This window comes from Seriola aureovittata, chromosome 7, assembly GCF_021018895.1.
Source record: "Seriola aureovittata isolate HTS-2021-v1 ecotype China chromosome 7, ASM2101889v1, whole genome shotgun sequence".
NCBI classification, from domain to species: Eukaryota; Metazoa; Chordata; class Actinopteri; order Carangiformes; family Carangidae; genus Seriola; species Seriola aureovittata.
In genome coordinates, this window is record NC_079370.1 from 15,331,081 (window position 1) to 15,345,871 (window position 14,791).

The 14,791-nt window shown below is 36.8% G+C and overlaps 1 protein-coding gene across 1 annotated transcript; it reads left to right on the top strand.

Moving 5' to 3' along the window:
• Nucleotides 1–39: 39 nt before the first annotated feature.
• Nucleotides 40–14,336, top strand: c4b (complement 4B (Chido blood group)). Its single transcript, XM_056381440.1, has 41 exons — nucleotides 40–140; nucleotides 357–546; nucleotides 628–805; nucleotides 898–968; nucleotides 1,061–1,149; nucleotides 1,241–1,323; nucleotides 1,426–1,513; nucleotides 1,859–1,976; nucleotides 2,112–2,253; nucleotides 2,838–2,950; nucleotides 3,037–3,195; nucleotides 3,279–3,446; nucleotides 3,542–3,733; nucleotides 3,955–4,098; nucleotides 4,212–4,335; nucleotides 4,756–4,827; nucleotides 4,927–5,139; nucleotides 5,271–5,385; nucleotides 5,680–5,750; nucleotides 5,876–6,015; nucleotides 6,134–6,349; nucleotides 6,451–6,502; nucleotides 6,618–6,707; nucleotides 6,803–7,006; nucleotides 8,380–8,455; nucleotides 9,237–9,429; nucleotides 9,550–9,645; nucleotides 10,062–10,224; nucleotides 10,667–10,860; nucleotides 11,003–11,158; nucleotides 11,253–11,312; nucleotides 11,388–11,478; nucleotides 11,564–11,735; nucleotides 11,839–11,929; nucleotides 12,628–12,702; nucleotides 12,778–12,880; nucleotides 12,979–13,068; nucleotides 13,180–13,284; nucleotides 13,442–13,525; nucleotides 13,650–13,782; nucleotides 13,868–14,336. Exons 1-41 carry the CDS (start codon nucleotides 79–81, stop codon nucleotides 14,007–14,009), a joined length of 5,118 nt encoding a protein of 1,705 aa, XP_056237415.1. The 5' UTR covers nucleotides 40–78; the 3' UTR covers nucleotides 14,010–14,336.
• The last annotated feature ends 455 nt before the right edge of the window (nucleotides 14,337–14,791 follow it).

Genomic DNA, 14,791 nt, shown 5'->3' on the forward strand with positions numbered 1-14,791 from the left:
TACAGGGCTGGATAAACAATAAAACCTCAGTTGATCAAAATCCTGTGTCAGAGCAGAGAAAGACATAGAAGCTGCACAATGGAGCGTCATATGATTTCAATACTGCTCCTGATCATGACTGTGGACTCAGTGTGCTCAAGGTAAAATTCCAAAATCTAGATTGTGTAATAGTGTAATGTTATGCTGACCTATTTGTGCTCAATGCAAAGAGGATTCAAATATATTTTTTGTTTTCTGGTTAAATGATTATTTTGTCACAATGTAATATATCAGACAAAAATAATCCGCATTGCAGATGTTTATCTATAAGCAAAAAAGTATGGCAATGAAGACCTATTTTTCACTTTTGTGTACAGATTCTTCATCTCAGCACCCAGTGTATTTCATGTGGGAGTTACTGAGAAAGTGTTGGTCCAGATGGGAAAACCTCATCTCAACAGACCTATCACTGTCTATCTGGAGTTGGAGAGTTCAGGTTATGTTGTGTCTACGAAGGAAACGGTTGTGTGTACTGACGAACACGATATCAGAACAGTTGAGCTGAAGGTATGAAAACTTCCTTACTCATAAGCTAATTATTTAGACTGAAATGTCATTATCCCAAACTTCTATTTCACTTCTTTACAGATAAACAGTGAAATGATGTCAAGATTTGACTCGGGAAAACAAAAAAAGCCTTATCTTTTACTGGTGGCAGAGAGCCTGTCCTTCAGTGGCAGGAAGAAAACAAGGGTCCTGGTATCAAAACACAGGGGCTATATCTTTATTCAGACTGATCAGCCAATGTACAACCCGACACAGAAAGGTAAATTGAAAGTCAACAAATGTGAAAGAATGGTAAAAACGGAAGGATTAACATTGATATTTAAAGCCATTATGTTGATTATCTCTCTATAGTGAAGTACAGGATATTCACTCTTGACCACACATTCAGGCCTCACGAGGAAGTGATCCAAATATCAGTAATTGTGAGTAGATATGTTTTCTTTAATACTAATTGAATAAAGAAGACTTTGAAAGATCTGTACAACTGATTCATGCTTTTATCATTTTATTATAGAATGCTGCTGGAAACAGAGTAATGAAGTCCCTTAAAACTGCAAAGGGGGGAATGCTCAGAGGCATATTCCCCATACCTGATGTCTCTAAGTATGTAATAACAGATTTGCAATTAATTTGGACTTACACTATAACAACACAAGCAACCTTAATAACAAACGTAAACGTTTTGTTTACATAGAATGGGCACGTGGAAGATTACAGCACACTATGAAGGTGATGAAGACAATGCAGTTTCTCGAGAATTCAAAGTCCAAAAATTTGGTAAGCTAATAATATGATTAAAGTATATTCCTTTTTTTAAAATAAATGTTATTTTTTTTCAATCTTAAATCATTATTGATTTATTATTGTTACACACCCTAGTTTTACCAAGTTTTGAGGTGAACATCGCAATGGAGGAGAACTATATTTTGCTGAATGCTGAACAGTTTAACTTCACCATCTCAGCCATGTAAGTGTTCATTCATTCATTCAAAAATGGTTTATTGTTGAAGTGAGCTAAGGTTAAAAGTGGCTAAAAATATCTGCAGGGCTTCAGAAATGTAACCCTATTAAAAGTCACCCCTTTCAAATTATAGGCCTACTAAGTAATTTGATTCAGTGTTAATATAAAGATTTTGATTAATACACCCTTCAGTAATTAGGGACTCTCACTGCTGAGTCCACATAGTTTACAATATACAGGTTGGGTTGCTTTTCTCAAGCCTCATTATATCATATCAATATCATTATATTTTCAGACTCACTTTTTATCTCAACTTCAGAAGTTAGAATTTTTAAATGATTTTCTTTCTAGGTATTCACACGGTGAAAAAGTTAAAGGGGCTTACCATTGCCAATTTGGAATAGTAGGAAAAGCTACAACCAATGGTGGAAAAATAAAGCCTATCATGGGACTGGAGCTGACTGGTTCGGTGAGGAAACAGATACCTATACAAGATTTATAATGCAGCTCATTTCAAGATATGAGATTAGATAATCTGTCAACATATTGCATCTCTTAAGTGTTTCATTACTTCAAAACCTACTATTTATGCCATTTCTTGCAGGTCCAGGATGGAACTGCAGAGGTTTCTCTCCGTACAGCAAAGATAAATAATCAACTCCAAAACAAGATGAACCAAACCCTCTCTGATTTACAGCAAAGTGGAGCACAACTCTATTTGAGATTATTTGTCACCAACATACAAAGTAAAGGACACACTGTCACACTTAATACAATTGTTTAAGTAAGCAAACTACCAGAAGGGGCAACAGGTGAAATTAATACAATTGTTTAATAATTATCTGAAGTATTTTATTGTAGGCTATTTAACTGATTTAATTTAATGTATTTATTATTAATTATATAATACTTAATACTTACCACGATCATAGAATTTATGAAATTATTTGACAAATGTACAGTAAAAAACTGAATATACACCTATGAAATAGATATAGAATTATTTTAATGATATGAGCCAATCAAAAATGTGAAAAAGTACCCTGTGTGGCTCAGAAATTAACATTACTTATTATATATTCATAATCTGAGTTTTACTGACAGATGGTATTACTACAGGAATATTTCTGGTATTTGAAAATAGCAATATTAAAAATGATTTTACTACTACTATAAACAAAAATATTATTAATAACAATTTATCTCAAAGTTTGAGGATAAATCTGTTGAGAAGTGCCACCTTGTATTTCAGAGATTATGAGAAGATATTGCGAATATTATTGTGATTTTTCATTGTGGCTTATATTGCTATGTGCATATTTTGACACAGGTGGTGAAATGCAAGAGGCAGAAGTTTATCTTCCTGTTGTCTCTCACAAATACACCATGGATCTCTCTCGAACTCGCTCATACTTCCTCCCTGGATATCCACTAGATGTAGTGGTATGCATAAAATAAACAAACGGGTACACAGCTAAGGACATGACTGTGATGATTTTGCAAGTAAAAGAGTTTGTTTGTTGATATAGGTGGTCATGAGTCGCCCAGATGGCTCTGCAGCAGCTGGCGTGCCAGTAAACATCAATGTACCAGGATCTTCAGAGCAATCTTTCCGAGGCATTACTGACCAGGAGGGGGCAGTGTTTTCTACCTTTAATATTGACACTACAGACGAGATTCCTGTTGAAGTCAGTATCCCCAAACTCAGTCGAAGGTCTTATCAAACTTGCTTTTGTTCAGTTTTAACAGTTTCCACTTCTGGCTCCAAAAGGTGACCACAGATGGCCTGCAACAGAGGAAAGTAATTAGACGTGCTTCATCTCCAAGTAACAGCTACCTCTACATGAGTTTCAGCAACAAGATGCACTCTGTGAATCATTTACTTGCAGTTACATACAACACCGTGAATAGCCCAAATGATGGGTTTATATACTACACGGTGAGCCATAACAGATGAAATACAGCATGATACGTTTTAAGAAAGAAGAGCAGCAGTTTGTCATAATTGAACATTTTTGATTGTCTCTGTTGCAGGTGCTAAGCCGTGGGATCATAATAAAAAATGGTAGTCACTCAATTGGTAAATCAGTTAAACACAACCTACATATAACACCTGATATGGTTCCATCCTTCCGTCTGATTGGCTACTTCTACAACCAGAATGGTGACATCATTGCAGACTCGGTGTGGGTAGATGTCACGGATGAATGTGAGATAAAGGTCAAGGTGAGTAAACAGAACAGATAACAGTGAAGCATGGGCAGAGTGAAACAGCGGACAGACAGAGCTTTACCTCTGTTTACTGTGTGTTTGAATAAAGTGATTTGAGTGGGACAGTTTTCATATAGGTTTGAATTTGTTTTAAATCAGACGAAAGGGTGCTTTTTTAAATGTATTGACCTTGGACAACAGCATGTAAAAATCTCTGTATTGTAACTTAAATTTAGGTGGAAAACAAAGGATCTGTTGAACCTGGAAGACAGTCAAAGCTAGAATTTGATTTAGATGGACAGAACGCCAAAGTGGCTTTGCTTGCTGTGGATAAGGCCTTCTACGCTCTCAAAGCCGATAATAAACTCACAGCCAGAAAGGTATCACTTTCACACTCTCCTTTTATACTTTTTCTCTTTTTTTTAATTATAATTTTTATCTCAACTTCTATATTACAATACAGTAAATTCAATCTCTTGCTCACACTTTTCAGGTCTTTTCTGCTATGCAGTCATATGATCTTGGTTGCTCATATGGTGGAGGATCTGACCCAGTATCCGTACTAATAGATGCTGGCCTGTCTTTTGTATCTCAGTCCCATTCAGGGTCGAAAACAGGTATGACAAAAACAAATATTCATGAAAATCATTGATATAGAGTCCTTTTATGTTCTTCACATTTAATGCACTGATCAGGCATATTTGAACTGAACTTACTAATTATTTAATTTACATGGCGTGATAAAGGTTCTCATTAAGCACTTATTTTGTAAAAGCTTGAACATGGTATTAATAGTTGAATACTGTTTCCACTCTACTTTTATTATTTCTTCTTGATATTTTTTGAAATAAGACAGGATACTGCTGGTATAGCAAAACTGGATAAGAACAAAACTGTGATGTCTGCATATAAGACCAAGCATTTATCTGACTTTCCTATTTTAATCTGAAAAATATCCAGATGATTCAAACTTGAAAGTGTCTTGAAAGCAGGTATCCACTTACTTATCCCACAAGCTTTTATGCTGTACTTTTCAGATTTTCACTGTAATTCACAATCTGCACGACATAGACGCTCCATGGACCTTCAACAGGAAATGATGACCTTAAGTGAGACAACACTTTAGCATCACAAGTTTGGTCTGAGATAATGGAAGATACTTCTGACAACAATGTTCCATAAAAATGTGTCTTCTTTTTCACTTTCAGAATCTAACTTTTCAGATGAAATACTTCAAGAATGTTGTGGTCATGGATTAACTCTCATCCCTATGACACTAACATGTCAGGAAAGAGCAAAGAGAGTCTCTCTGGTGCGACAAAATCAAGATTGTACAGACGCCTTTTTAAAATGCTGCCTTGAAGGAGAGCGTCTGAGACAAAAAAAGCTACAAGAGGATTCCCTGAAAGGACTTGGCCGGAGTGAGATGAAATTGTCATGAGGATTATATAATACAAGATAATACTCTACACATTGGTTAAGCAGCATTTAATAACTGTGGCATGATCATCACAGATTTTAAAAAGAAACCTTTCATTTTCTTATTTTGTAGCTGTAACAGCAGCTGACATTGAGCAGTTCTTCTTGGACACTGCTGCTCAATACATTCGACGACTTTTCCCTCCAAGCTTTGCATTCACAGAATTTGATGTAGATGGTAAACGAAGGTAAGAGGTTGACAGTGAACACTTAAGACAATTTTAATGTAATATTTTCTTTTCCAGTGAAATACAGTGGCTAGTTACAGCCACTACAAGCTTTTCTAAACCATAGTTTTCCATTTGTTAATATTTATTTCTAATATTGTCAATGTGAGAATTTCAGCTTTCTCTACATCAGTGTCAGTGAATATGGTTCACGACAAACTTAAGTCTACAGTGTAAATTATAAATAGACAAAGCATTTGTCAGATGCATTTTACAGCTTTTGACCTATTTTATCTTCATTGAAAACTTTTTTAGTTATCCCTTGACTCTACCTGATTCCATCACCACATGGGAAATTCAGATCATCACATTATCTGCTGCCAGTGGTAATAACTAAGCTTCCAACTTCACAAATGCATCTTGTATATTTGAATAAAGATTTTCTTAATATTCCTCTTTATTAAGGTTCTATCTTCTTAACTGCAACTGACTTACTCTATGTTTCATTCAGGTTTCTGTGTAGTGAAGCCAAAGGACATCAGAGCATTTAAGAACACCTTTGTGTCTCTGAGACTGCCATACTCAGTGAGAAAATATGAGCAAATATCCATTTCACCTGTTATCTACAACTATGGCAGTGACCAACTAAAGGTAGATGTAACCTAATGTTGATGTTAAGTGGCACTTAATTCATTTACCACCTACTGTACAAAAACCTGAAATTGGATTCTTAATGTTGTTTTTGTCTTTGGATACCTGTATTTTATAGTTAGCAGTTCATATGGAACAAACTGAAGGACTTTGCTCACCTGGCTCAGCCACCACTACAGGTTTTGTTAACATTACTGTGGAGCCAGATTCCTCCCAGTTTGTCTCTTTCTCTGCTGTCCCCATGGTAACTGGCTCAATACCCATCAAAATACGTGTCTATGATATAGAGAATGGGAATGGAATAGATGCAGTTGAAAAGACTTTGAATGTGTGGGTGAGTAAATTACACATAATTTTATCTCTCTGCAAAGTCATTATTTTATAATAGAGGCCGGGACACACAGTAATTTGGCTTCCTGTTATCTCATGTTGTAGACAGAAGGATTAGAACAGAGAGTTGAGGAAACCAAACTGATTAAATTAGACGGTGAGTTATTTCAGTATTCATCAGTTTTCATCAATGATGCTTGATATTTGTGATTTTTTTTTTATCTTCAATATATTACATTTGTTTTAATGAATTTATTTCTCTGTTGTGAAAGGGAAGCGCACACTGACTTTAACTTTTGATGGAAGTATACCAGATGAAACTGTCCCTGACTCCAGCTCCAATCTTTTTGTTTCAGTGGAAGGTATGTACTGTTAGTATATATTGTCAGACACAGACACATTTCACAGATCTTTTTAAATGACAATGTCCTGCCTTTTCAATGCTCTCACCTGACAGAGAATGGATTTGGTTCACAAGTGATAAACCTTCTGTCTCCTGAGAAGGTCGCTAGCCTGATCCAATTGCCTACAGGATGTTGTGAACAGACAATGTCAAGACTTGCCCCTACAGCTGCAGCACTCCGCTACCTTGATTTGAGTGAGCAATGGTTTACCTTGCCTGTTGGTTCCAGAGATGATGCCTTTGATAAAATTGAGCAAGGTAGGAACGCATCATGTAGTTAATTGCATAACGTCTTAATCATTTGGTAATTATGTCTGTAACCCTTTGTTGTGGAAACATGCACACAAATTTAGAACAAAGAAGGGAATAGGTTTAGATAAACCTAAACTGTCATTTCTAAGGACCTCATTAAGAGTTAATGTGGATTGCTCCTTTTGTCCATTAGTAGACCCTAAAGTTGCCGTTGTTGGTTTCTATCACACAACATGTCTTGACAACTACTGGCCAGATTGACATGGAATTTGCTCTGGACACCCAGTGTCCCTAGAGGAAGAATTCCAGTTGAATTGAATTCACCATTTCATAGTTTCTCCACCAGAGAGTGGTGACAAGTGTATTGTTCAACTGTAAAATGTCCTGCCCAATACATTTCTTAGTGTTTGAGGGATCAATCAAGATTATGTATTTATACTAAAGGTTTTATAGAAACAAAATTTTATCTGCCAATATTTTGTAACAGACTGGGTGATATGTTAATGTAACTACTACTATGTTATGGGGTTACTGTGGCTCATAATTACAGTTACTAAGTTTTATAGGTTGTCACTGAATGTGTCTTATGCTTAGAGGCTGTGAACCCTGTCAGTTATCGCAACAACATATGACAGGGATTTGTGTGAGACAACGTACCTGTGACTGGCTTAGGGTGAGGGGGACAGGTTGTCGTTGCTCCTGGTAAACAGGGAGGGGGAGTTATTGGAGTCAGTTGACAGAGCTGAGATTATGCTGTGAAACCAGTTAAGATTTGTTGTTTTGGCGTTGGCCATGGGTGAAACAAGCTCACGACCCATAGCTTCATTATTGAAGGACGCCACAATATTATTATTGGATTTCTTTTTTTTTTTTTTTTTGCATTTTCGCCTTTATTATTATTTTTTGATAGAGAGAGTGAAGAGAGACAAGAAAGACAGGGAAGATGACATGCAGCAAAGGGCTCATGCAGTATTTGAACCCCAGCCACTGCAGTCAGGCCTCAGCCTTGACATGTGATACATGCTCTACCAGGTGACAGACTGAGGCGCCCATTATTGGTCAAACAATTCAGTTATAGTTATTGCAAATCAGAAAACAATATAACTGAAACCAGTTGATGGTGGCAGAATAAGTGACTGAGCCTCTAGGTCACTCGTAGAAAAACTCTAGCGCTGCTTGAGGTCCAAAAATCCACAGAGAATCTGTAACGTATTTTAACTGGGTAAAGTTTATTTGGGAATCAAAAGTGACCCATAGACTTCAATTGTATATTTCTGTTTCACATTAGTACTGTGGGATAATATGAATGTTGTGCCCTCTACAGGTCATCAACAAGACTATTGACAGTTTTGTTTTAAAGAAACACTTTTTTTTGTCAGGTTATGTAAGGGTTTTAACATTCAAGAAATCTGATGGATCTTATAACCCTTGGTATTCAAGCGCCTCTAGTAATTGGTGAGTATTTATTTATATGTCACCTTGTTGATACCTGTGTTGCAACCTATTTCTCTGTTTCATTAGGGCTTGGTGATATTACTGAAAACATATCAAGATTGTTTTAAACTTTTACCTTCTATCGGATTTTCAGATGTTAACACACTATTATTAGAGTGGTGTGAAGAAAGAATTCACTCATTAACAATCACTTGTCTCTTTTTTCAGCTTAAAGCTAGACTTACTAGACTGATACATATCTGTTCAAATATTATGGGACAAAACAAAAAGGATGTTGTCTCTGGCTGGTAATATTGCATCAGATGTTACGCATATTTTATCAGCTTTTTCAATCAAACAGGATTTAGAGTCCTAAGGGCTAAACTGAACATATTAAAGAATTGAGGAACAGATTTTTTTTTTCAGTCTGACAAACTCTTCTCAAACCTCTTCTCAGTCGGCCTATAAATACCTGTATAGACTAAGGACTGAATGTGGAAGTAAGCATTTATATTGATCGCACTGCAGCTACTAATCTGTAATGTCTGATGTAATATATGTCTGCAGTATTTATTTAGTTGTTTGGTTTAATGTTGTGTTTTTGTTATGTGTGATAAACAGCGTATGCCTTGACATGCAAGACTGTTTCAGAAGAACAATTTGACTTTAAAGTAAATTGTAATCAAAACCAAATCAAATATCTCACATGATGAATAAACTTTCTTTATTTCCAGTATGTCAAACTGTAAATCAACCTTTTCCATCCACTCTGCTCCATTACTTTTCTTTCTCTTGTCCTCAGGCTGACTGCCTTTGTGTTGAAAGTGCTGTCACTGGTGGCTCAACGTCAGACAGTGGCATTTGGACATCAAGGCCGGAAAGCTAGGGTTGTACCAGTAGAAGATATCAGGCAGACAGTCAGTTATTTGCTCTCAGTACAGAATACTGACGGCTCATTCAGTGACCCACATCCTGTGTTACACAGATCTGTCCTGGTAACCTCATCGCCCTAACTCTTTTAAATGTTACTGCGTAGTGTGCATGTTACAACATATGTATGAAAAACTGAGCAGCAGTGATTTGAATGCAGTATTGTCTCTTTGTATTTACTGTAGAAAGGCAAAGATCGGGAAGCATCCTTGACGGCTTTTGTAGCTCTTGCACTGCACCATTCCCTTCAATTCCTGACATCTGAAGCACGAAATGATGTGGTGAGATAATATAAAAACGTATTATCCTGGATGTTAGCATTGTCAGGTCCTCTGAAATATTGGACTGTCATGCAATTTTATACAGACATTCATGTTAGGATGATATATATATATAGCGCCATTAAATCAGAAATGTTCAAATGCAAATTTCTAACATGCTTAAATAAAAGCAAGATGAATTGTAAAGATTGTATCTGCTCATCATCAACATGTTAGCATTTTGAGCATGTTAGCATTAGTATTCAGCTCAAAGCACTGCTGTGTTTAAGTACAGCCTCACATACATGCTAGAGTGGCTGTTGACTTTTAGCATTAAAATGCACAGAAAATAAGACTATAACAATAAGAAAGTACCATTTGCTGGGAAGATTAGATTAATATAATTAATTGACTGCCTTTATGCTACCTTCTACCAGGAAGAAAGCATTTCAAGTTCAACAATGTATCTCAAGTCAAACCTGTTGGAGCTTCAGCATCCCTATGCTGTGGCCATTACAGCCTACTGCCTCTCAGTTTGTCTGCCAGAGGGAACAGATCTTTCAGCTGGCTGGACAAGACTTCAAGCAATGGCCATTGAACGTATGTTTCATCAAAGGAAAGAGGAGTTGGTGATATGGATAGAATCCTCTATCATGGAGAAGAGAGATTTATTTCATGATATAGTCAGTCATAGTCATGAAGTTGTCATGGTTTATGGAAAAAATAACCTGACAAAAATTTCAGTTTTTATCAAATCCAAAAAGTTAACTATGTGACACATTAAACACGTTAAAACTGATTATTGCCACAAAATAGTTCAAGTGATAGCTATTATTTTGTTGAAAATATAACAAAATATATGTCCACTGACAAATCTATGTCATTTCACTGTCTATATCATCATATCGCCCAACCCTAAGAGCAACCATACTCATTGTTCTCAAAATGTGAAGTTCAACAAATGGGTCTGGCACAGTGTGCTATTGTTTGAGACATTACAGTTTCTCTCATGCTTACTAATTGTCTATTTCTCAATTGTCAGGGGCTGATGGCTGTTATCTGTGGACAACTGATCCCACAACGCGTAATGATAATAAGGCAGATGCCATCACAGTAGAGACAACAGCCTATGCCCTCCTAACTGCAGTGGCACTTAAGCATACCGAGTGGGCAGACAAAGCAGCCTGCTGGTTAATCTCCCAAGAAAACTATTTTGGAACCTACAGATCAACACAGGTGAATAGCATGCTTAAACCCAAAGAATCCATGTGTTTGGACATGGCCCATATATTCTTACCCACATCATGCTGTGTAGGCCAAATAAATCTACATTGTGGATATGTTAACATATTATAAATGTTTTTTATACTGTGTCCAGGATACTGTCATGGCACTGGAAGCCCTCGCAGAGTATGATCTAAAGAGGTCCAACAGTCCTGCAGCAAATTTAATAGCAGAGTTCAGAGTCCCAGGAAAGAATGACATTGTAACGATTGCACTGGAAAATAAGGAGAAAGTGGAAACAGATCTGAAGGTATCATAGAGCATTTCAGCAGTTCACTTCGATACACATAAATATTTAACCTCATTCTGAAATCACTTGTTTTGTCTTGTGTCTGTTGTCCCAGAAACTGAGTGGGAACAACATTGCTGTGCAGTTGTCAGGAGAAGGACAAGCCAAACTAAAAGTAAGTTTAATTCATTTCTGTATATATGCTGAACAAGATCCATAATTAACCGAACATCATCAACCTCCTTGGCAGATTCTTAAAGCTTACCATCTATTGGAACCCAAGGATGACTGTCTAAAACTGTCCATCAGCGTCACAGTGGAGGGAAAAGTGAAGTACACTGGTGTGTTTTTGTCACTGATAACAAATCACAAATATATGACTTGCTGATAAAATATACACTGTCACATCAACCTCTGTCTCCTTAGCTAAAGTCATAGAAACTTATGATTACTATGAGGACTACGATACCAATGAGGAAAAAGAGGGGCGAGTGCCTCGATCAGCGATTGAGTGGTTTGATGCTCGCACCAGAAGCAGGAGAGATGTTGAAAACAACTTAAATTCAGACGAGGCTGTCACCTACAGAGTCTGTGTCAGGTTCGTTAAATGAGACACACATGGTCTTCATAAGCCTTCATGAGACAATGAGCTTTACAGCAAAAGGTCATAAATCCTTATCAGGTTTTTTTTGTGTGTGTAGTCATAGCCTGAACCACAACCTCTCAGGAATGGCCATTGCTGACATCACACTACTGAGTGGATTTGAGGCTGTAACTGAGGACCTTGATAGGGTAAGTAGCTCTGTCTGCTTCCTCTTCATGACTGTCATCCTCAACGCAAAGTGGTGGGAGATATTTTGGACACTTCCTGTCTTGCCCCATTATTTTCTTTAGTGGAGAAGCTGTAGTGACAGTTGAAGTTGGAGCAGTTTGAATTGACACGAAACTCTCCTGATTGAATCAGTGCAAAAGATTAGATTATGTACATAAAAACTTAAGGTAAAAAGTTAACTGGGCCCTGCATTCAGTGGAAACTCCAGTAAGTTACTGGTCTTTGCCAGGACATAGTCTTTGACATAACTCACTGTAAAACTGAGATCTGCTGTTTTTACACCTTGTCTTTTTGTATGTATTATTTTTTTTTACTTTAGCGCCATGTTTAATTCTCATTTGCAATGACTGTTTTAAATTAACTTCTGATTTGTGTCTCTGACTGGCTTCTCCACCACAGAGATTGTTGCCAAACTTTATGAGCATTACTACATGTAACACCATTGTCCTTGCCAAAGTAAAAAAAAAGAAAATAAAAACATGATTTCTCAGAATTTACAACTGGGGGCTATGACATAAACGTACAAATGTACAGGATCACAACATTATCTGTGGGAACAAGAAACAATATGAACAAATTGAAGAGAAAGACACAGATGAGAGGAGGGGTCTTTTCTTCTGCAATAATGTCAAATAGTTTAATTATTTTCTCCTCCCAGCTAAAAGAGCTACCTGAGCAATACATTTCACATTATGAAGTCTCCGATGGAAGGGTGCTGATCTATTTCAATGAGGTAAAACTAAAATCTATTTACATTCAAATTAAAAATTTTACATGTCCAATACTAAAAGAGTTCCTCTCTTGTTAGCTTTTTGAACCGGAGGAATGTATTAGTTTCGATGCTATACAGAGAGTGCCAATTGGCCTCCTGCAGCCTGCTCCAGCCGTGTTCTATGACTATTATGAACCAGGTAAGCTTTTTGTTGTCTCTTTTTATTTTTTCAGGATACAGGAGACATCTTTGTTTAATTCACCAAGAATTTATGGGCTGTTGGTTCTTTCCTTGCAGCCCAAAAGTGTACTGTGTTCTACTCTGCCCCCAAAAGAAGCAAGATGGTTTCCAAACTGTGTTCAGAGGATGTGTGCCAGTGTGCAGAAAGTAGGTCATTTCTCTAAGACCCGAACTGACAAACACTCGTGAATAAATGTAGCTTTACCCTTCAGGTTTGTGTAAATAAGTAAAATTGCATTATGTTCATCTTTTCCTTAGGACCCTGTCATAAACTAAAAATGACATTCAAATTGATAAGAAATCAATATCTGAAAAAGAATGACCGTGTGCAGCATGCTTGCTTCTTCCCTACAGTAGATTACGGTCAGTACTGCACATCACACAATATGATGTAGTATATGATATCAACTGTACTATTAAGATCTCAAATCCATTCTTTATATATATTTTTCTTTTCCTAACCAAGCTATGTTTTAGACGAATGGTTGTTAATAACTGGTTTATTCTTGGTATATTTCAGCATACATTGTTGAAGTTGTCAGTGTTTCTGTAAAAAGCAACTTTGAGCTATACAACACTACTGTAACCGATGTACTCAGATCACGTAAGTAGACCGTAAGCGCAAGCCTGAAGGGATGATGTAACATTGATCTTTAAATGGTTTTGTGCCATTACGTTTAAACAGGGAGGAGCTTTCATACATATAATGACTGTCATCTGTCCACCAGATGGAGATATACTCGTGAATGAAAATTCTGTTCGAGTCTTTGTTAAGAGACGTCAATGTAAAGAACAGTTACATTTGGGAAAACAGTATCTCCTCATGGGCAAAGATGGCTCCACAACCGACTCAAACGGAGTGTAAGTATAATCACTAGTACAATAGAAGCATACTTTTACACTGATTGAACCTCAATTTGTTCACTCTCTTCTCCTCTTTGTGTAGGATGCAGTACCTGTTGGAATCAAACACCTGGGTTGAAAAAAAGCCTTCAGATGAACAGTGTAAAAAATCTGCCCATCAAGCTGCCTGCACAGGGTTTTCTGCATTCATAAATGAGTACAAGATGAATGGTTGCAGACACTGAAACAGACTGAAACAAATCTGTTACAAATCTCAGTTACAATGAGACGCACAGTCAGCATGTATGTTGAGAGTTCTTTTATTAGTGTTTGTGTTATTTTACCTCTGCCTTACTTATAAACTATTATAATCAGAGTCATCAAATTATAGTAAAAAAAAAACATCACCATAAGTATTGAAACATTATTGCTCGCCTGAATCAGACAGTAGATGGATTCAGCACACCAGCATTGGAAAATGTATTACTTTAGTATAACTGTTAATCATTTCTCTATGTCTAAATCAGCTAATAGTGTTTAAATAAAAAGCATCTCAGAATGTTTTCTACCAAGTACCTTTCTATGTGTATTTTTTTAGTTGGTTGTTGCATATATGTTGAGATAATGACTTGAAATGAAAGTCAACACTGCCACAGAGTAAAAGAGTGCATCCACAAATGTACATTCGCTCTTTCATGTTCCTCCAAATAGTGTGATTCAGTTTGGTGCACCAGTTTGATTTAGCTTCCTTGCTGAATATATTTATTTTTTTAGGTGTTTTTTCTTCTACTGGCAGTAAAGGATCTGAGAGGGGTCTCTGTGCTCACTGCAGCCCCCCTCAAAGTTATCCCCCTCCCTATTTAACATCTGCAAGGTGAGGAAAAAGGGAGAGGGGGAGTGGTTTTGGGTGTATGAGACTGCCTAACTTGCTCCCAGTGAAGTTACACAGTGTCAGGATATGGATCAGTCACCACCTTATAAGTATAAAAGCTCTCTATTAGAGAAAGTTGATATGTCTCCTCTCAAA